Source organism: Delphinus delphis, chromosome 16 (genome assembly GCF_949987515.2).
Source record: "Delphinus delphis chromosome 16, mDelDel1.2, whole genome shotgun sequence".
In the NCBI taxonomy this organism is placed as follows: Eukaryota; Metazoa; Chordata; class Mammalia; order Artiodactyla; family Delphinidae; genus Delphinus; species Delphinus delphis.
Window position 1 is genome coordinate 78875395 of NC_082698.1, and position 20958 is coordinate 78896352.

General features: G+C 34.9%; 1 protein-coding gene across 5 annotated transcripts in view; it reads left to right on the top strand.

Moving 5' to 3' along the window:
- Positions 1-20958, top strand: part of ARID4B (AT-rich interaction domain 4B) — a 126792-nt gene that overhangs the window by 85714 nt on the left and 20120 nt on the right. For 3 of the 5 annotated variants that reach the window (XM_060035039.2, XM_060035038.2, XM_060035043.2), the window contains exons 15-18: positions 351-594; positions 899-1074; positions 4976-5227; positions 20069-20153. In XM_060035039.2, the coding sequence (XP_059891022.1) occupies positions 351-594; positions 899-1074; positions 4976-5227; positions 20069-20153 (757 nt within the window). The remainder of the gene's footprint in view (positions 1-350; positions 595-898; positions 1075-4975; positions 5228-20068; positions 20154-20958) is intronic. The other 2 variants (XM_060035041.2, XM_060035042.2) reach the window with 2 other exon arrangements.

Consider the following 20958-nt stretch of genomic DNA (forward strand, 5'->3'; position numbering starts at 1 on the left):
AATTTTACATGCACTCAGAGGTCCAGTGCCTGGCATATAAGAAGTGCTCAACAAATAGATGCTATTACTAATTCTTCTAATAGCTACTGTTGTTACAGTTACTACATTTAAGAGGATGACTGTCTTTTCACTTTTAGCATCTTTTTTTAATGAATTTATTTTTCTTTGAAAAATGTTTCTGTTTGAGTAAAAAAGATTGGGAAGAACTAAACTAGAATAAATTTGAATATTAACATAGCTCAATATCTGAGCACTTAAACAGGAGAAAGGAACACATGTTTTAAGAACTACAACTCTACAATAACATTTCAAAATGTTTTCCCAAATGTAACATCTTTTCATATTTCCAGATACTTATATGGTTTTGAGGAGTACTGTAGGTCGGCCAATATTGAATTTCAGATGGCATTGCCAGAGAAAGTTGTTAACAAGCCTTGTAAGGAGTGTGAAAATGTAAAAGAAATAAAAGTTAAGGAAGAAAATGAACCAGAAATCAAAGAAATAAAGATTGAAGAGGAGGAGAATGTAATACCGAAAGAAGAAAAGCCTACTGAAGAGGGTACTGAAAGAAAGGAAAATATTCAGCCCTCTCTGGTAAATAGGATACTGTTGATAGTCCTTTGCCTTCTTTGGTGCATTTTCTACATCCTCTGTAAAGATTACATAGTTAATTTATTATATAATTTTATACTTTATTGTTCATGCACTTTCCTCATTAAGTGCTATTTTTGTGTTTAAAATAGCTGTTAGCTATTTTTGCCTAGTGTTTTAGGAGTTTCTTAAAATAACTTTCTCAATGTTAGTATTCGTTGGTACCTCCTTTTGCTAACAATTAGATAATGGAATGAGGTTGACAATTTTTACTTTTGTTGGTATAGTTCCTCTGATCTTTTTCTAGGGAAGTAAAAAGAATTTATCAGAATCTATACCTACACAGTCTGATCAGGAAAAAGAGGTTAATGTGAAAAAAACAGAAGAAAAAGAAAATCTGGAAGATAAAGATGATGAGACAACTGGGGTAGATGAATCCCTCAGCATAAAGGTAGAAGCTGAAGAAGAAAAAGCAAAATCTGGGTAAGAAATTTGTTTTTGGTTAAGATGCATTTTGGCTGAATGAATTCTTATAATTTGCTCTTTGTATGTGTGTGTGTATGTATGAATCTAAATTTGACAAAATAAATGAGTGATTTAAATTTGCATTTATTATGTAAATAGTATTTGCCTCCTTCAGAGACCCTACTAATGTAAATTTGTAGCAAAAGATCATATTTTTGATCCATTATTCTTGCTCTCATCATGGAAATTTATGAAATTTTGAGCTAGAGAAAAGCACTTCTTACTGCCTTAACCTCTGCCGGATAACCAGATAATATAAATTTGGGAAGATGGCCTTCTCCAGTGTTTTGTAGATGGTATGTTGGCTCTAGATTTTGAGAATTGTAACCATTTTTTAAGCAAAAAATAAGAATGGAAAAGTGCTAGTAATTAGTTTTTAAAAAGCCAGAATTGTTATGTTGTGTTTTATGTGATAGTAGCATTTACTTGTTTTGGTCAGTTTGGGATAATGAATTATTTAGCAATGTAATCTCTGTACTGACAGTGGACCCCTGGATTTTATAGGTGATCTTTGGCATCTGATTTTGTGTCTGAGGTTTATAAAACCTAAATATTCCCATTGTTAGTGGTTCTTTTAAATAAGTACAACCAAATATTTTTTTGATCATTTTCGTATTTTTCTGAAATTTGGCCACAGCATGCAGACAAGCAGGGAAGAGGAAAAACCATGCTTAGATGAATATAGTAAAAGGTGTTTATTATACTTTGTAATATGTATATCTGTGTGTACAAATGTGTATTTCAAGTACTCCTTTCTGATATTGGAAATTATTTCAACTATTAAGAAACTTAGTAAGTATTCAGCTCTTTGCCTAAAATCTCTGCTCATTTTAGTGTTCTTCTGAAATTTTGGCCACAACATGCAAATATACATGAAAAAACGAAACAAAACTGGGTTTAGATGAATATAGTATAAGTGTTTGTTCATTTTACGTGGCTATATTTCCGTGTGTGTTAAATGTATATTTGAAGTACTCTTGCTGCTACTTGGAGACTGTTTTAACTATTAAGAAATTTCGTAAGGATTCAGCTTTTTGCTGAATTTTTAAGTACGTAGACATTTCCAGAGCATCTACTGTGTGGAAAGCCCTGTGATTAGCCTGTATTTTCTCTTTGTTACTAATAGTTATCTTAAATTTTCACGGTGGTACTTCAGCTTCTTTTATGGTATAAACTATATTTTGCAGATTTTTAAAAATCTTTCAACTATATGGCCTTTTTATTTACCACAGATATTTATAAATGTATCATACAACAAACTGAAATTTTCCTGTTGTGACTGCTTTAGAAGCGTTATGGGTTCTTTAGAAGCTTTACCGGTTAGAGATGTCCAAAACTGATCTCTGAATTTTATTAGATAAGTGCAATAGAAACTTCTATAATTATAAAGAATTAATGTATAAGTATCTTTCTAGTATATAAACTTTCTCTAAGTAATTAGCTGCTACCGAGAACTTTCAGTGTCCTTCCCTCGTAGTCCAGGTGTGGGGGAGTAAATCATTTCATTTATGTAAAATGTCTGGTTCAGCGCCTGGCCCATAATAGGTACTAATAAACCAAAGTAGTTTTTTTGTTTTTAATTTGTTCCATTGTAAATAAGGAATATGACATCAAACTTGGGAAATTTGATATTTCTTTGTGAGTTCGGATGAAAAGTTCCTGGTCGATACATTTGGTTTCCCAAACTGTAGTTCTCTAAAAGCTAACTAATGGGGCGTGCATGCGTGTGTTTGTGTGTATGTATGTGTGTGTAATATATACATCAACTTAATTTTTTTAACCTGTGTACTGGCTGTATTTTATACTTTGAAAGGCTCTCTTTCTTGGCATTCTGTGTTCTGTTTAGTTTAGTGCATTTACCTCTGATTTTGCCACTAAGAGGAGGAGGAGGAGAGTATTTGCTTTGGCTGATAACCAGTAATTGTGTTGTTTGCTTCTCTATAATTCAGTGTATTAGTTGAGTGATTCCTGTTTGCTTTGCATCTGAGGTTGACATTAAATGAGAATTTTTAATTTTTGACTGCTTTTTAAAATTAATACGGAATATTAGGTTTTTATTCCAGATTAAATAAAGGATTGTCCTGGCTACCACTTTAAGTCAGATTGTGCTTGCTATCATTGGCATTTACCAGTTGTGCTCAGTGCATTATATAATGTAAGATACAGTTTAGAGTTAGTTTTCGTTTTAAAAATTTTAGACTTTTTATCTCTCATATATTTTTTATCTCTTTTATGATGATTCTGAGGTGCATGATAAATCTCTGGTACATAATCAATCTCTGTTGTAGCCACCAGAATACACTTCCTTTTCTCCCTGATGTGCAGGGATATACTTTTATGATTTAAACAAGTAGTGTTCTTTCAAAAAAAAGTCTTAACTGTTTTAATTTTATATGTGTATACTACATATATAGTATATATAAATCATTTACTTAAAGTTGTTAATAATAGTTTATCATCCGTAACACCCTTTCTGATAATTTCTCAGATATTTTAGCCTTACTAATAAGTTTTTCTTCATTATAGAAATGTTAATATATTTTCAGTAACAGAGTTCATATTTTTTATCTCAGATTACAGCTAGATTCATTTAATTTTTTAAGTACCTACTTATTTGACTGTAAATGAGTCTTTAAACTAGGATTAATTCTTAAGGATCTTTGTAGACTTTGTGATGTATTTCAGAGAAAATTGGCTCGTTTGGTACTTTAGCATATAAGAATATAAAACTAAAGTTATCAGTGGAGGAAGACATTTTATATAAATATTAATAGCCATTAACTTTTAAAGCTTAATTACTTAAGTTGTCTTGTGGTTCTGTTTTATGACATTTATTCATTTGTCAGCTGTAAAGTGATGGATTCTTTTTGAGAGAAAACTGTTGTAATAAGTATAGACATATTGCAGAGCAAATTAAAACTAAATATAGTCCAGAGTTTCCTATTGAAATTTATTTTTTTTTGGTAAATCTAGAGCCTGGAAGGATTTATGATGTAAGATTTTCTCCAATTTGTTGAATACAGATTTGTGGCTAATATAAAATGAATATGGATGCTCAGCTTTAGAAGGTGCATGGTATTGAAAAGACCAGAATGGTTTGCATTGCTGCTTCTAGAATGCAAATGACTTTTAGTTTCATATTATTTGGAATTGGCCTCTCATATACCTATTTCTTCAGAACTTTAAAGTTGAGAGAATTGGTAGAAGAGGACTTGCAGTAAATATGTGTTAAAGAGAACAGAAATTGTGTTGAAGTTTAGAGGAATAGAAAGAAAAAACCTGATGGGATAGTAACATGAAGTTAGTAGGATATTCCTGTGAAAGGTAAAGTAATATTTCATTTAGTATAACTTCTGAAAATTTAGTTGGAATTATTTTAAAGTTATTAAGACTAGCCATTTGGCTAGTAAAAAGTTTTGTTTAAACATCCTGAGGTTGGAAATATTTGAATGGAAAATAATTTTTAGTCAGAAAATGGCTATAAGGTGTGATGATTTTTGTTTTTGTCAACTGAGATGTAAAACACTTTTACAATAAAACATGAGAAAAATGTTACATTCGACCTTACTAGTTTCTTGCTATTCAACACAACTTCTATTCTTCTGGCTGTTGGACATTTTCTTTTAATGCACTACTTTTCCGTTTTCATTTTCTCTGAATGTATCTTTCTGTAACCATCCATGGTCATCCTGCACAGTTTTAGTTTTTCATATTAAATTGAAACTCAGAGAATATCATACACTTGGAACCTGCTGTTCCCGGAACAATCACAGCCACGATTTTTATCATTTTATGTGGTTTGGAACTGAAAAGCTTATGAAGTGTCTTTTATTAACTGCAATTTTTTAAACCTTTCAAGAGATGAAACGAATAAAGAGGAAGATGAAGATGATGAAGAAGCAGAAGAGGAGGAGGAGGAGGAGGAAGAGGAGGAAGAGGAGGACGACAACAGTGCGGAAGAGGAGTTTGAGTGCTATCCACCAGGCATGAAAGTCCAAGTGCGGTATGGACGAGGGAAAAATCAAAAAATGTATGAAGCTAGTATTAAAGATTCTGATGTCGAAGGTGGAGAGGTCCTTTACTTGGTGCATTACTGCGGATGGAATGTGAGGTAACTTGAGTTTTAGCTAGTGATTACTACCTAAAAACACTTGTAAAATAATTTCCTATTTTAATATTTAACGAATTACAGATTTATTAGTATTCTAATTGAGGGCACAGTATACCACACAAAAAACATGTAGTTTTGGCAAGTAAGTGCCTCGCTCAGTGACTTCCTACTTGTTGGTTTCAGTAGTTCAAAGGTATCCTTAGTGTCTGGAAAACTGAAGTCTATGTAGCTGATTTTTATGTTATGCATGTAGATTAATAGAGGCAACATTATTAGTGGAATGATAGAAAAATTTCTTTAAAAGGTAAAAGGGCTTTGAGCTTCTTGACGTCTACAAGCCAGTTATCAGGCTTCTTGCTCTCTTGCATTTTCAGCCAACTTGCTGCAGTAACCTCTTCTTTGTAATCTTGTTTCTTTCCTTTAGTAGGCAGGGATTTTAAAGTTGTGATTTCTTAGGAAGCTTTAGCTATTTCAAGAAAGCCTTATCTCCTCATTAACAGCTCTTGCGTTACAGCCTTGTTCACAAGCCTCCGAAATTAATTTTTATGTTTGAAACAGTATCGTTGAAGTGTTATGAGCAAGTCTGCTTGACTGAAATAGAGTGCACGATCCGACTACTACTCACCTAGGGAACTGAAAGGCGAGACTGAATTTTCTTCTTGTACAAGTTTGCTTTGGTTTATCCAAAGAAATTTTGTTTGAATTTTATCCAAAGTTGGCAAGCCAGTTTTGGGATCTGAGCATTTTGATATCTTTTAAGAAAAACCTTGTTTATTTTGGAATGTTTGATATATTTGAAGTAGCCTGTGATAGAGTTGTAGCCCTTGAAAAGGTAACCATCGAAGTTTTCAGCGGTAGTTTCACGGTGTACCTAGTGTCTTCTTCAAGGAGGAATACAGTTCTCATACTTTATATTTAAATTGTATTCTGTGGTTTGGGAAGTTTTTAAGAAAACATCATTGCAAATTCTGTTTCTTAAAAAAAGTACACTCTCTCTTTCTTAAAAGTACAATTTGTGTTGTCCTTCTGCAGCAATAGGAAGCTCTATCTAGAAGCATGATCTTCTGATTACCTTTCTTAATTTGAGAGAAGTGCAATTCTGATCCATTCTGAAGCTTAAGTCATAAGGAAATGTTTAGCAGTTTTGTTTGGGACTTTTTCTTTATTATTTCTACGAAGAAGGTTAACAAAGTTTTGGATTTTAAGAATGCCTATCATCAGTATTGTCCTGCTGAAATATAAGCTTTCCAGATACCTCTTTCAACATCGTGTGTAATTTATCCTTTTGGCTGTTGGTTCTTGCGCTGCCCCTGTGGTGCATGATTTTCCTCACCTGAAGGGCTGACTATTAATGATCATGTTCAAAGGAAGACACTTGAGATCTCAGATAGAGCTGTTATCAGAATATTTTCCTGTTTTTGATGTTTAATCATTTTGATTTTACTAAATGATCTTATTAAATATAAATGTAGAGGGAGTTCCACTTTGGCGTAGGATGTAAATGTAAATGTTGAACATGTTAGTTTAAAGTTAGGAAGGAAAAATTGAATCAGCAAAAATTAATAATTACTGAGTAATGCCCACAAGATAGATAATCTGAGCTGCATCATCTTTTACCTCTTTTTTTCAGTTCTTTTCTTCTGGTTATTTTGCTAGTTTATGTAATGAGGCAGTTTTCTTCGTGGCCTTTATAAAATGCTTTAAATTCTGTGACAAATGGATAGAATTTAGGCCTTCTCAAATTTCACTGTAATGAGGGCTTGATTATTTTCTGTTAATTATCTCATTAAACAGAAGGGGCTTAGTAGATATAAGAATTGAGACATTCATAAAATTATTCTGCAATTAAGATGCAACTTTGTTTTGTTAAGAAAAGATTTACTAAAGGAAAGCGTAATCCTGTCCTAGGAGCACTTGGATTTTAGAGGGTAAAAAGAATGTTCAGTTACTTGAGCTTTGAAATTGATACGGGGTTGGGTAGGGTAAGGAAGGATTTTAAATTGAGGCATTCAAGTTTTTAATAATATAGAAAAGAAAAACAAGACCTAGTTCAACAAGACATGCTTGTGTTAACGAGAAGGATGCCATCTACTTCTGACGACTCACACGTTTGTATGGTATGAACGTTCAAAAGAAGAAAACTTACCGTCTTGATGAAGACCTGTAGGGTGGATCTCTACAGACTCCAGCATCATAGAGAAAACAATTGTCCTTCAGTAGATGAAGCAGTTAATTTTCTTGTAGTCAACATAACAGTATTCCTATTTCTCTCTGGATTAATAACCAAAGAGTCTGTCTTATTGATGAATAAGCAATAATTATGATTTTTGCTCCTCCTTCATGTCTGAAGCTAATCTAGTGAGGACCTCAGCAAATCCTCATCAGCTCTACAACTGTTTTCCTATTATTTTGGGGATCTTCAGCTTGATCTCTGAATTTACACTTGAGATGTGCAATTAGAAATGAAGATATATGCATGAAGTTTCATAAAAATAGTTTTATCTTTATTGGCAGTTGTTTATTACAACAGCATATTGGAAATTTTGTATGGAGATGTTTGAGTTTTGTTTGATCTGAAACATTTTCCATCAAGCAGGTTTTTCTTAAAGAAAATAATATCTTTCTTAGAAAAATACTGTTTTTCTTGTAATTTCTACATTTTTCCTTTTTTTCTAAAGTGCTGTCTAAACCTTTACATTAATTTTCATTTATACCCTTATTTCACAACTGAAAATCTTAATTTTTTTGTTACACAAGATAGCATTTGGGCCAATTTTTTTTTACTTACTACAATGGGAAAAAAAGACATTTTTACATACTTACATTACATTTATGGGAAATAGCCAGAATTCTGGATCCTAAACCACATAATGACTTATAAATGGTACAGTGTTGTTACAGAATTTTTCAGATATGGTGGCCAATATGTAAAATGATTGTCCAGTGCTATAGCATTTACTAGTTCACCACATGCTTTTTTACAGAATTTTTAAAAACTCATCTAAAAGTAGCATTCAATATAGAAAAATGAGAAAGTACATAAAAGAAAGGATCACTACTAATACTGTTGTGTGTTCTCTTTTAGTCTTTTAAAAAATATATCTCCGTACATTTAAAAATTATAGTCATACTTCAATAATTTTTAATCATAGGCTCTCTGTTATATTTGTTTTAATTTCTCTTAGTGATGTTAATATTTTGTAAATGTTTTTAGTATCATTAGCTAATTGATCCTTTTCACTCTCAAGCTTCTAGGTCATGCCATAAAACATGAGATTGACGTTTGAAAATGAAGTTACTTTGAAATTCACTGGCCATAAACTTGAGTGTGTTGGATTTATCCTTGTTCAGTAACAGCTATCCTTGTTCAGTAAAACAACCAAGTGTGTTGTAACTATCTAGGCTACTTGGCATGGGATTTAAAATACATCAATATTTTATTATGTATCGATGCTGATTTATTTTTCTCCATTCATTTCTACTTTGGCTTTCCATAATCAAGGAGTTGGGAGTTTGATTAGAGAACTTTTTTTAATATTGAAGATTCCCAACTGCATTAAATGACACCCTTAAGTAAAAGAAAAAGAAAAGAGACACTAAAATTTCAACTGTAAAGCTCTTAAATAACTAACAACAGTTAGTTCTAGTCCATGTTACAAGTTATAGAAAACTGAAAGTAAGATGAATTATACTTAAGTATATTATATGAAGTGAAAATGAATTTCATTTTAAAAATACCTTATTTTTCTAAGCAAATTGGCTCCTCCTTGGAGGGAGTGGGTGGAGTGGGAACTAGTAAAAAGCTTTCACAAACAAATGGGTTTCATCCCATTTTTTGTGAACATTCAGCTGCTTTTTATCAAATATCTTCCTTTATTTGGCAAACATAAGTTCAACAGCTATAAGCCAGATACTGTGCTTGGCACTAAAGGTACAAAGAAATAGTCCCTAGCAAGGAATTCATTGTCCAGGTGAGGGGAGAGCCTCTCCAGCATGTACAGCCCCCGTCTCCCCCCTGCCCTCATCCTCTCCTTATGTTGCTCGCATTCTTCAGTCATTTGTTAGAATCTTTTTTTTTTTTAAACCCCCATGTTCTTCTGTTGCTCTTGTGTTGTTGCTTTGTAGTACCTGCTTGACAAAACCCCAAGAAGGCTGATGAAATCTAACACTCCTACTACTCCCTGCCTGCACCTGTGCAGCTGATCCTGTCTGGAGGAAAGCAAACCACCAAAATGAGTGGTCTTATTTTAAATTCGTGACTGTGAACCTCAAGTGGGCGCTATATGTCCTCCTTCCATGCCCTTTCTACTTTCTCAGACTATTTCATTTTTTTGAGAGTAATTTTTAATTATTACAGTTTTTATTGGTATAATTAACATGCACTATTATATTAGTTTCAGGTATGCAACATAATGATTTGATATTTGTATGTATTGCAGAAGGATCACCACAATAAATCTAATTAACATCCATCACCATACATAGTTACAGAAACAATTTTTTTCATACAGTTTCTTATCTCCTCAAATCCCCAGGAACTCTTCCCCCATCCTCACTTTCAGCTGGTGACCTCATTGAAAAATTGAAATAAGAGAGTTTCTACAGAATTCCACTACATCACCTTCTTACCTACATCTGCTGCCATGTTTTCTGCCTTCTCATCTTTAGCCTTAGGGTGAACAAGCATGCTACTATCTAAAACCCATCTTCCAACTGCCATACCTTCTTGCCTAAATCAGAGATGGTCCCAGAAATTCTCCCCTTTTTTCTCATTTTCTCACTCTGTTCTAAACCGTTCCCATCCACATATAGACCTGCAGTTATTCCTCTCATCTCATTTGAGCTTCCCCCTGCTTTCCCTACTGTGCTGTTTCTTTGCTCCACTTCCATCCAGCAAAAACAATTAGAGTTATTTACACTTGTTATCCAGTTTGTCTCCTGTTCTTTTTGTGTAAACCCAACCCAGTAAGGCTTTCGCCTCCACCACGCCTCCAGAACGGGGTCACCAGGGACCCCATCTAGCCGAATTCCATCCCTTATTTCTTGACCTCTTGTTACTTGCCTTACCTTAGTGCCTGAGCCAGCTGACCACTCCTTTTGTGGTACTTTTCACGTGGGTTCCGGCTGCTGCAGCTGCAGCTACTTTTCTGGTTTATTTTCCTTTTCTACTTTTCCCAAATTGAAAACCACCCCTCGGTCATTCTGTCATTTCTTATCTTTATGTGTTTTCTCCCTTCTAATTGTTCCCTTCTTTTATTCTTCTGGTATCCATTTTAACTTATTTTACATTCTGTTCCTGATTTTCCAGTCCTGATTTGAGTCACTTTTTCTGATATTGAATTTTTCTGAATTATTTTTTGGAGCCAAAGGGATTTGACCTCCTAGAATATAACTTCCATGTAGGACTGTGGGTAAATTTTTTTCTATTGTTTTAAGCTTTTTATATTGGGACCACATTACTTTACATTACGGAAGTGCATTTAATTTTAAAACATGAAAAAAAACCCCTCAGTTTTCATATTCATTCCATTAATATCCCTTACCACATCTAGAATGTTCTGTACATGCCTGGCATATGGTAACTATTAAACGAATATTGAACTAGATTGGACCTTCTGGCAACAAAATGGATGTAGAGCAGAAATTAAAATCTAAAAAAGGGGACTTGTATATAAAAGTGGTACCTATGGAATATAGAGACAAGTGGGGAATTGGGACAGATGTGGCTTAGTTTTCTCACTGGAACCTCTTCTGTATCATTTTACATATGGTAACTCTTTGCTTAACTTTTTGAGGAACAAACTTTTTCACAGAGGCTACACCATTTTACATTCTTACCAGCATTGTATTAGGGTTCCAATTTCTCCATATCCTTGCCAACACTTGTCATTTTCTGTTTTTAAAAAAGTGTTTATTTATAGCTAATCTACTGGGTATCTCATTGTTGTTTTGATTTGCATTTCCTTAATAACTAGTGATGTTGAACATCTTTTCATGTACTTAATTTTATATGATCATTTGTATATCTTTTTTGGGGAAATGTCTATTCACGCCCTTTGCCCATTTTTGAATTGGTTGTTTTTTGTTGTTGTTAAAGAGTTGTAGGAGTTCTTCATATATTCTGTATACTAATCCCTTATCAGAGATGTCATTTGCAAATATTTTCTCCCATTCTGTGAACCCACAGAATTGTCCTTTCACCCTTAATAGTGTCTTTTTAATTGTGATAAAGTCCAATTTATCTATTTTTTCTTTGTTGCTCATGCTTTTTGTGTTGTATCCTAGAAAACATTGCCAAATCCAGTGTTATGAAAATTTCCCCATTTTCTTATAAGAATGTTATAGTTTTAACTGTAATGTTTAGAGTTTTGGTCCATCTTGAGTTAATTTTTATATATGATTATGGTAGTCAGTTTTTTAAATGACCTCTTTGGGTAATATACAGAGCCCAACTCCTAATTAGCAGCCAAAATGGGATTGAGAGTAAGAGACTTGAATGAATCTGATTGGAAGTGCTCATGTCCTGTGACCTTTCTTCCAGTCCCTGTCTCCTTTTGTTCCTTTGAAGAATTTTATGTCACTTTCTCAGCTTAATTTCCCTGTTCCTTCCCTGCCATACTTACATTGTACATGCCTTTGGACTTAGGAATATTGATAAGAGTACAAAGTTTTTCTACTCGTATGCTTTGAAATAATTATTCTGGTAATGATAGAAAGGAAAGCAAGGTACTCTATCTAGGAAGTTGTCTGCTTTATTTTTATAGTTGAAAGTTAAAGAACTATAAATGAAGGCCATTTGACAATGGTTTCCAAGGAAATATCTGTCAGCCTGTTTTAAGGGGAGAAAGGGAACATTGCCCATATCTCTTTCACAAAGTCTTCCTATTATCTTTGCACACTCCTGCTCCTCCTGTGTGCCATTCTTCTTTTCTTGATACCTCACTGTCATCTCCAAACTCTTGTCTCCATAAACCCTTATGTCACAGTCTCCTAGCCTATTTACTTCTGTTTATGCTATAAAGCATTAAAATTAAAAACTACTAGGGAAGTCAAAGGACTGTATGTTACTGCTCATGTGAAAAATTCTTTTACAGCACGCAAATGCTTTGTATCAGACAGTCCTACATGTAGAGAAATTTAAACGAAAGCTTATAAGCAATGAACAAGGGGAACATAAAAATGAATTTCGGGGGCTTCCCTGGTGGCACAGTGGTTGAGAGTCTGCCTGCCGATGCAGGGGACGCGGGTTCGTGCCCTGGTCCGGGAAGATCCTACATTCCGCGGAGCGGCTGGGCCCGTGAGCCATGGCCGCTGAGCCTGTGTGTCCGGAGCCTGTGCTCCGCAACGGGAGAGGCCACAACAGTGAGAGAGGCCCGTGTACCGCAAAAAAAAAAAAAAAAAAAAAAATATATATATATATATATATATATATATATATATATATAATTTTACTTAAAAAATGACTTTGGAGTTGGTTAGTTTTTCAGTGCAAGTGAAAATAAAAATTTCATTTGTGAAGAAGATTAATAAACTCATATATTTTTGCACTCAAATGGCCTCTCTCTCTTTCCTTCTTCCTTTTTTTCCTTTCTCTCTCTCTTGTTCTCTCTCTGCGTGTTTACTTAACTGGGCCTGTTCCATTTAGTATTTTTTGTAGATTGACAGGTACATTTAATGTAAAGCATTAACTTGGACCTATTCCATTTCATAGTTTTGTAGATTGGCAAGTTACATCAGTATGTTTGTCTAAATGTGCACAAACAGACTAATCCCCTAAGCTTATCAAATATTAATAAAACAAACTTTGGGGATACTTTTAGAAGTCAGTATCTGCATCACAAAATACAATGAGTGCCAGAGTTGTTAACCATTTGCAGTGGTCTTTATAAGCCTGTTACAATGCTCTGTGATGTGTTCTTAACATTATATATTGATACTACCTCTGCCTGAAGACCTACACCTTTGTTTCATTTTACAAAGTTAAATTCTCTAGGAAAACAGATCTATATAATTACAGTACGTTTCTCTTGGGCTCTTTGTGTCAAATCTTTAATATGATGATGCTATAATATTCATGTTTTTATCATCCTACTATTATATTCTTTATTACAATGAACACCATTCCTGTTTCTTTGATGTGGATTTAACAGTGTTGTATGGAGTGGAAATATGAAATGTTAATAGCATGCTTAGAATTTTATTTTTTCAATAATATGATGCTTTTATCTTTGTTTTATCCTAAGTACATGACTAAAAGCATTAAACTGTAGTCAGTAGGTCTCTATAAATTTTGCTTTAGATATTCTCTCACATTAAAAATAAATACGTAAATTGAGATTATTATAGAAAATTCATAAAGTAGGTAAATATTGATTAAACTGCTTATAAAGTTTATAATTGATAATAACTAGTGCTGCTCTTCATCGTGACTTGGTCTTTTTTTCTATTACAATATCATATTTCTTCCCTCCTATTTTCTTACTCAATTAAGGGGGAAAGAATTCCTTTCCATGCTAAAGAGGGCCTAAATTTCCACTTTAGATGTGAGGTTTTTAAAAGCTAAGTTAGTTTTATGACATATATTAAGTTTTTTGCCTATAGATAGGCAGGATATAAAATACATATTGTTCAGCAATTATGAAATGAGTCTCTCCATTACAGAAAACGACATACAAATGATGTTAATATTTCACTTATATTAACGGTTAGTTATTAGATTTTATCTTTTATAATCTGTATGCATATTTTAAATAATGAGTTTTTAAGTATTTTGTCAGTTCGGTTTTGTTGTTGAAATTATTTGTACGGTATCCTTATTCTGCATGTAATTATTCTGTGGGTTTATATTAATACATGGCTGATGATATTTCTTTGAAAGTGGTTTAGTTAGGTTTAAGCAGAACCAAAATCTGAACTGATGTGGGCACAGTAACCATTTTGGTATCTTATGTCTGGTTGACTAATGTTCTTTTCCATTTTTATTGTTGCTAAATGATTTCTTAGATGATTTGCCAACAGATCCAAAAAAAAGTCAAAACGTTTTCTTTTTAGAACTCTGTTTTTCTCTGGTGAGAGCAAGTATGCTATGGTCTCTGAATGGTTCCTTTTAGCTTTGTATAAATATTTTAATTCGACACATTAAAATTTCAAATATTTATGTAGCTACTTTGTTTGAATGGTTCAGAGGTTTGTATTATTACTTACGTAATGACTGATTAGTGTGGTCCTCTCTGTTAAATTGTAAACTCCTCGATAAGGAGCTGTGGTGCATTTATTACCCAGTGCCTAGCGCAGAGCCTGTCACATGATAGGTACCTAAGAAGTATCTGTCGAGTGAATAAGCCCTGTGTAGACTTCTAGTCTGGGAGTTTCATATAATTTTTTAATTTGGGGGATCATCTGTTCTACCTTCTTCATTTTAGGTAGGTCAGGGAACAGACGGCTAGAAGTTAAATGAGTTGCTCATGCATCTGGTCATTCATGTTTATTCCGTTAGTTGAATGTTAGATGATCTCAATAGACTGTTCTCAAATAAGTCAGTATATTCTTTGAAAATATTTTCCTTAGTACTTTAAATATCAGATAAGATACTTGTCTAGACTCCACGCATTAATTACAATGAATTTATTGATAACTGAATTGAAAAAGTATGGGCTAATCATTAACAGACTTAGTCTTCATTTTCGAACTCAGTGTTTGTTAATATTTGTCCCGATATTTGTTTTTCTTTGTTTTTTGATATTTTTTTAAATGGAAGCATTTAGTAATCTTCTTTTCCTTGTGCCCTGGCAAACTGTATTTCCTTTTGTCACAAACAGGCCAATTACTCTCTTCTGTTCGTAATTTCTAAATTTAAAGTCCAACTAAAGGTAGTATAGTTTATATCAATAATCCAAACTTCCTTGTTTTCCCCAGACATTCTCATAAAACTCTATTGCTTGGATTAAAGGTGCAGGTCATTTTGTTTGTAGGCCAACCACTTAGCTTAAATTTCTCTCCTAGTTTTCAAGCTACATTATCACAGAACATGAGAGCTGACAGCAATAGGCCTGCTAGCCTTGGGGAGAAATCTAGGTATTTAACAATAACGTGGTTTCTTTGAATACCTGTTGCCCTAAATAGCTGTTTGTAGTTCCTGCACAGTAGAGAGACCCCATCAGAATATGCGTTCTAATGTCTTGATTCACTTTGTGGTACTTAAAGGCGAATCAAGAATATTGGAGAGCCACTGTGAGGGAAGTACAGCATGTCCATGTATTTGGGAATGTTTCAGAGGATGGAAGCATTTTAAAACCAAAAAATTTATATTTGACTTAGTTTTTTAAATTCTTGTATTCTTTTTTTTTTTTTGCGGTACGCGGGCCTCTCACTGTTGTGGCCTCTCCCGTTGCGGAGCACAGGCTCCGGACTCGCAGGCTCAGCGGCCATGGCTCATGGGCCCAGCCGCTCCGCGGCATGTGGGATCTTCCTGGACCGGGGCACGAACCCGCGTCCCCTGTATCGGCAGGCGGACTCTCAACCACTGCGCCACCAGGGAAGCCCCAATTCTTATATTCTTTAAGAATGTATTTTGAGGGATGAATGGATACTGTACTTGGTATGGTGCCCCAAGGAGAAATGAGAAATATTTCATGGTCTTCTATTTCTTAGCTGCAATTTTCTGCTGTTTGCCACTTCCCTGTAATTTCGATTTCTATGGTGTCCAAGATATTTGAATTTGAACTAAATTTTCCCATTTTCTATCTTCTTTGACTATTTTCTTATGCCTAAAGTAAATGTGCTGTAATCTCTTTTTAATGTATATTAAATAGACTATATAAAAAGTTTACATTTATATAGAATAAACAGAATCAGTGGCAGCTTTTTCTGTAGTTCTGAACTAAATTCCCTTCATTCAAGTCTTTATTCTTGGTATTTGATAGGGAATCAGAGATCTTAACCCACTAATATTACTTAATTTAAATTAACAAACACTAGTAAAATAAAAATTAAATTGACCTCTTTCTTATATAATTTAGTGTCAGTAGGAAATGTTGCCTTTCGGGGTGTATCGTTTTGCTTTTTTCCCACATGAATTTATGTTTCTCTCCTTCCTGGTCTTTGAAAGTATTCTGTAAAGAAAATAGAACTCATGGACTTTCTTGGTGGTCCAGTGGTCAAGACGCCATGCTTCCAGTGCAGGGGGCGCATGTTTGATCCCTGGTTGGGGAACTAGAATCCCACATGCCTTGCAGCCAAAAACAAAAAAGAAAAGAAAAGAGAATAGAACTCCTGAATAGTACTGTAATCAGTAATTACATAAAGGGAAAGAACATTTCCTATTTTTAAAATATATACAATGATCAGTTATAGCTATCTCTATTTTCTGATCATCGTTTTTTTTTTTTTCCTTGTAAGATTAGTCAGGCAACTAAAGTGCTACTTGGAACTTCATTACATTTTGAAATATTTGTTAATTTTTTTTTTTTTTTTTTTGGTTTTGGGTTTTTTTGCGGTACGCGGGCCTCTCACTGTTGTGGCCTCTCCCGTTGCGGAGCACAGGCTCCGGACACGCAGGCTCTGTGGCCATGGCTCACGAGCCCAGCCGCTCCGCGGCATGTGGGATCTTCCCGGACCGGGGCACGAACCCGCGTCCCCTGCAAAGGCAGGCGGACTCTCAACCACTGCGCCACCAGGGAAGCCCTTCTGTTAATGTTTACATCACTGGTCTCAACCTCTGTTTGGTTAAAGGCATTTGTAATTTGAAAAAGCTGCCTTAACCAAAATTCTCACGCATTGTTTTCATCCGTTCTCCCTCCTCGAGGATTGGTTCATACTGTGCATTCTTTTTTTTTTTTTTTTCGGTACGCGGGCCTCTCACTGTTGTGGCCTCTCCCGTTGCGGAGCACAGGCTCCGGACGCGCAGGCTCAGTGGCCATGGCTCGCGGGCCCAGCCGCTCCGCGGCACGTGGGATCTTCCCGGACCAGGGCACGAACCCGTGTCCCCTGCATCGGCAAGCGGACTCTCAACCATTGCGCCACCAGGGAAGCCCCATACTGTGCATTCTTAATGAGGCTTTTTCAGTTGCTGGTCTGGACTCTTCTGTATGCTTACTCTGAACAGGACCTGGCCTGCCTAGTAGTAATCATTCTAGTATTACACTGTTTAACAGGCAGTCCATTTCCCGTTCTTCTCTAACTCCTCACATAGTGGTTTTTGGCAAGCCTGTAGCTTGCAACGTGAGTTCGCTTCCATGGTTTGAGTTTCTCAATCTGTGAAATAAATTCTTGATAGATTTTTAAGGCATGTTCTAGTTCTGAAGGATATTAATTATAATAACAATAACAACATTGTGTTATTACATTTTATGAAAGGCAGCGTAAATCTAGCTGAAAAAAGAAAAAATCTAAAAGAATAGTATTAGAACAAGGGAATGCCTGAACAAACAAAAAGCACTGAGAAAGGAGAATAGAAAGAGGCAAATAATAAACGAGTCACAGTATAAATATTAGCTAATACTTATAGAACCATACATTACCGTGTAATTGCTCTAGTAGGAAACATATCTAAAGAATTTCCCAAGGAATCTCCTAAAACCATACAGAACATTCAGTAGTTTTCAAACAAAATTGTTACGTAGAATAGTAAGACCATCATGTTTAATCACTGCTGTTCAAGTATTTTAGAAGCGTATATAGTTTGTTTCTTCTAATTCCAGAATCTTTCTTTTTTGTTTCCTGCCTGGCTCAACCCTCTTTCCACCCCCAAACTCACTAAAGTTCTTCTGATAACCAGTCCTCTTATATACCATCCTTAGTTTATGTTTGGGTGGAGGAGGAGAAAATAGTTATCATATAGTATCCGTACTCTTGTGGAGCTTTAGGCAGTGAGCATCAGCCTGTACCATGTGGAGTAACCACTATTTTATTTATGTATATGTTCCTTATACCTTGTTCCTAAGAGAATTTAAGCAAAATACATTACCTCTGACTCGTAAAGAAATCTTTCTCTGTCACGGTGAACATTGTAACTATGGGGACAGTAAGTATTTTTTGCTTGTTTGATGTGTTTGGTGCTCCATCAAAGCTACAATATCTTGGTGATATTCTTGCATTGAAAGCCACTGTTTCACCCGAATTTGAAATATAATAATTCATGTCAAAAATCCAAGTGGAATTGAATAGTACTCTTACTGGTAGTCAAAATGTCTGGTATTACAAAATTAATTGTACAACAGGTAGTCTTTGGTTAAGAAAGGTAAAAATCTCTTATATCTTCGTTTAGCTTATGCTGATGTTATGTGTAACCATCATGAACTGTTTTTAGTTTATCTCATAAGAAGATAGAAAGCTTGTTTTGTTTTTTCTTAAAGTACATAGCACTGATTTCCATAACTATATTCAAGTAAGAGCAACTTCTAGAAGTTCACATTCAAATTTGTAGAGGGCAGATATATTTTCTGTTCATTCTTCACCTTCACTCTAATTTTGGAAGGAACTAAATTGCTTTCTTGTCAAGCATCATGCAATTTTGAGTATTAATGGGAAAATTAAAATTACTATAAATGTACAGGTAGGTGCTAGTGTGCCAGTATATATACCAGAGGAGTGTGTTTAGTAGAAGAATAACATTTGGCTTAAACTGTTTCAAAGCACTTATCATATATTTGATCCTCAAAGAGCCATATGTGATATGCAGTCTTATTTTTTATTTTATCTTTTTAATGTGGTCCTTATACAGAACGAACTAAGTCTGAGGTTGAGAACGTCTTGACCGGGGCCACATAACTAGTCAGCAAGGATATGTAAAGACTTTTCTAGAACTCATTCCATTCTTTCCTCGTCCTCTCCAGTTATCACTGTGGCCCTCAGCAGCTTCTAGCAGACACTGCCGTAACCATTGTGGGGCTGAGCCCTCAGCTTTGCCACAGCCCGTGGTTTGCACCAGCAGTATAGCTCTGCCTGGGACTTGTTGCAGATACAACTAGGCCTATCTAGAGCAAGAATGTAATTTATTAATAAGCTAATGACCCAGGTCATTTGCTTCCTGACTTAAGGTCTTTATTACTTCACTTAATACCTCTGGTAATGAGGACATTTTAATTTAAAAGCTCATTTTCAGTTGTTCATTTTCTTGAGTTAAAAATGTCAGTGAGTTTTCCCATTTTCCAGAATAAATGTAGATAACTTTCAAACATAAAAAGAGGTTAATTTGTTTTTAATGTTTCTTCTTTCTGGCTGAGTTTTTACGAAAATAAACTGTCTTTTTTTTTCCCCTTTAAACAAGTAGATTTATTGCAGTCAGTACTGACTTGCACCCTGTAAAATCATGCAGACTGCCAGCACTGAGTGGAGAGGCCATCACGACTGTTGGCCCTCAGCTGCCTGCACACGTAGGAAGTGTCTCAGCACTGGAGGCTTGGCAGAGCTGTGCTTCCCCTTATAGCTTCCTGACACGGTTAGGGAAAATGGGCTACCTGCTGCTTACGAACACAACAAAGTATACAAAAAAGTATAGGATTTCTATATGGGAGTATGGGATTTCTCTTCATAGCTGTTGCACGGACTTGGTTTCTCATTGGGGCAGCGGAGCAAGGAGTGCGCGCTAGTCCAGGAGTCCAGAGACCTTGCTGAGTCTTAGCGCAGCCAGTAGCTGACATTGTGTCCTTGGATAGGTCACTTCATCTCTCTCTTTGAGCCGTGGTAACTTTATTTCTTGAACCAGGAAGTTGAACTAGGTGGCCTGCAAGGCCCTTTCCAGTTCTGAAATGTTCTGATTCTATTTACAAGTTTCTCTGTAATATGGCATGGTTCCTTCTGTGGTATGTGTTTTATATTTATGTTAATTTCCTTCAATTTTAGATATGATGAATGGATTAAAGCAGATAAAATAGTACGACCTGCTGATAAAAATGTGCCAAAGATAAAACATCGCAAGAAAATAAAGGTAAGTGCTTATTTTGCTGTATTATAGCTCTTAATGAAGGAACGTTGCCTCCAAAATGAGTATGAAGTGTGTGTGCATTAGTGTTAGTAGAGTGGAAATACTCTCTTGAAATAGCAAATTTATCAAATGCTAGATTTGCGTACAATTAAGATTGTCAGCTTATGGAAAGGCATTTTGAAAACAGTACTAAATGATCTTTGAGACTTTTTCAGTTCCAACATTGTATAAGTCCATTCAGCCAGATTTCACTTACCCATTTCAACTGTTTCCTACACCTCTAGTCTCCCAACTAGGAGTCATTAAATATTGTGGCTGGGAGCCCTGGGGTTACTGTAATAGCTGTAAACCGTTAGAGGAAGAGAAGGAAGTGTCTGAAGGCAGAGGAGAGCCTATCTGAAGCTCTTCTTTTTTCTTCATCTTTCTCTGACCATATATGTAGTGGCTTAGAATGTGTTCACAAGACACTATTAGGCAAACTCTACATAGATACCGTGGGGAATCTATTAATGAGCTTGTATGGAAATTAAGGTTACTTTTATGTATGATAGAATTACGCTTATTCATTCTAAGACTGAATCTTTCTAATGTTTTATTAGAAAGTAGAACCATTAACTAGGTTTTAGAATATTTTTAAATCTTTTTAATGGCTCTTTAATACTTTGAATGGTATATATAGTTGAAGTGTTTAATAGTTCTCCTGAAATTCAATTTTCATATTAAAAGTGAGGAGCTATTTACTTTCTGGCTAAATGATACCCTAGTGGCCCTAAATACTGAAAGGTTTCCCCTAGAGTGATTATTCTTT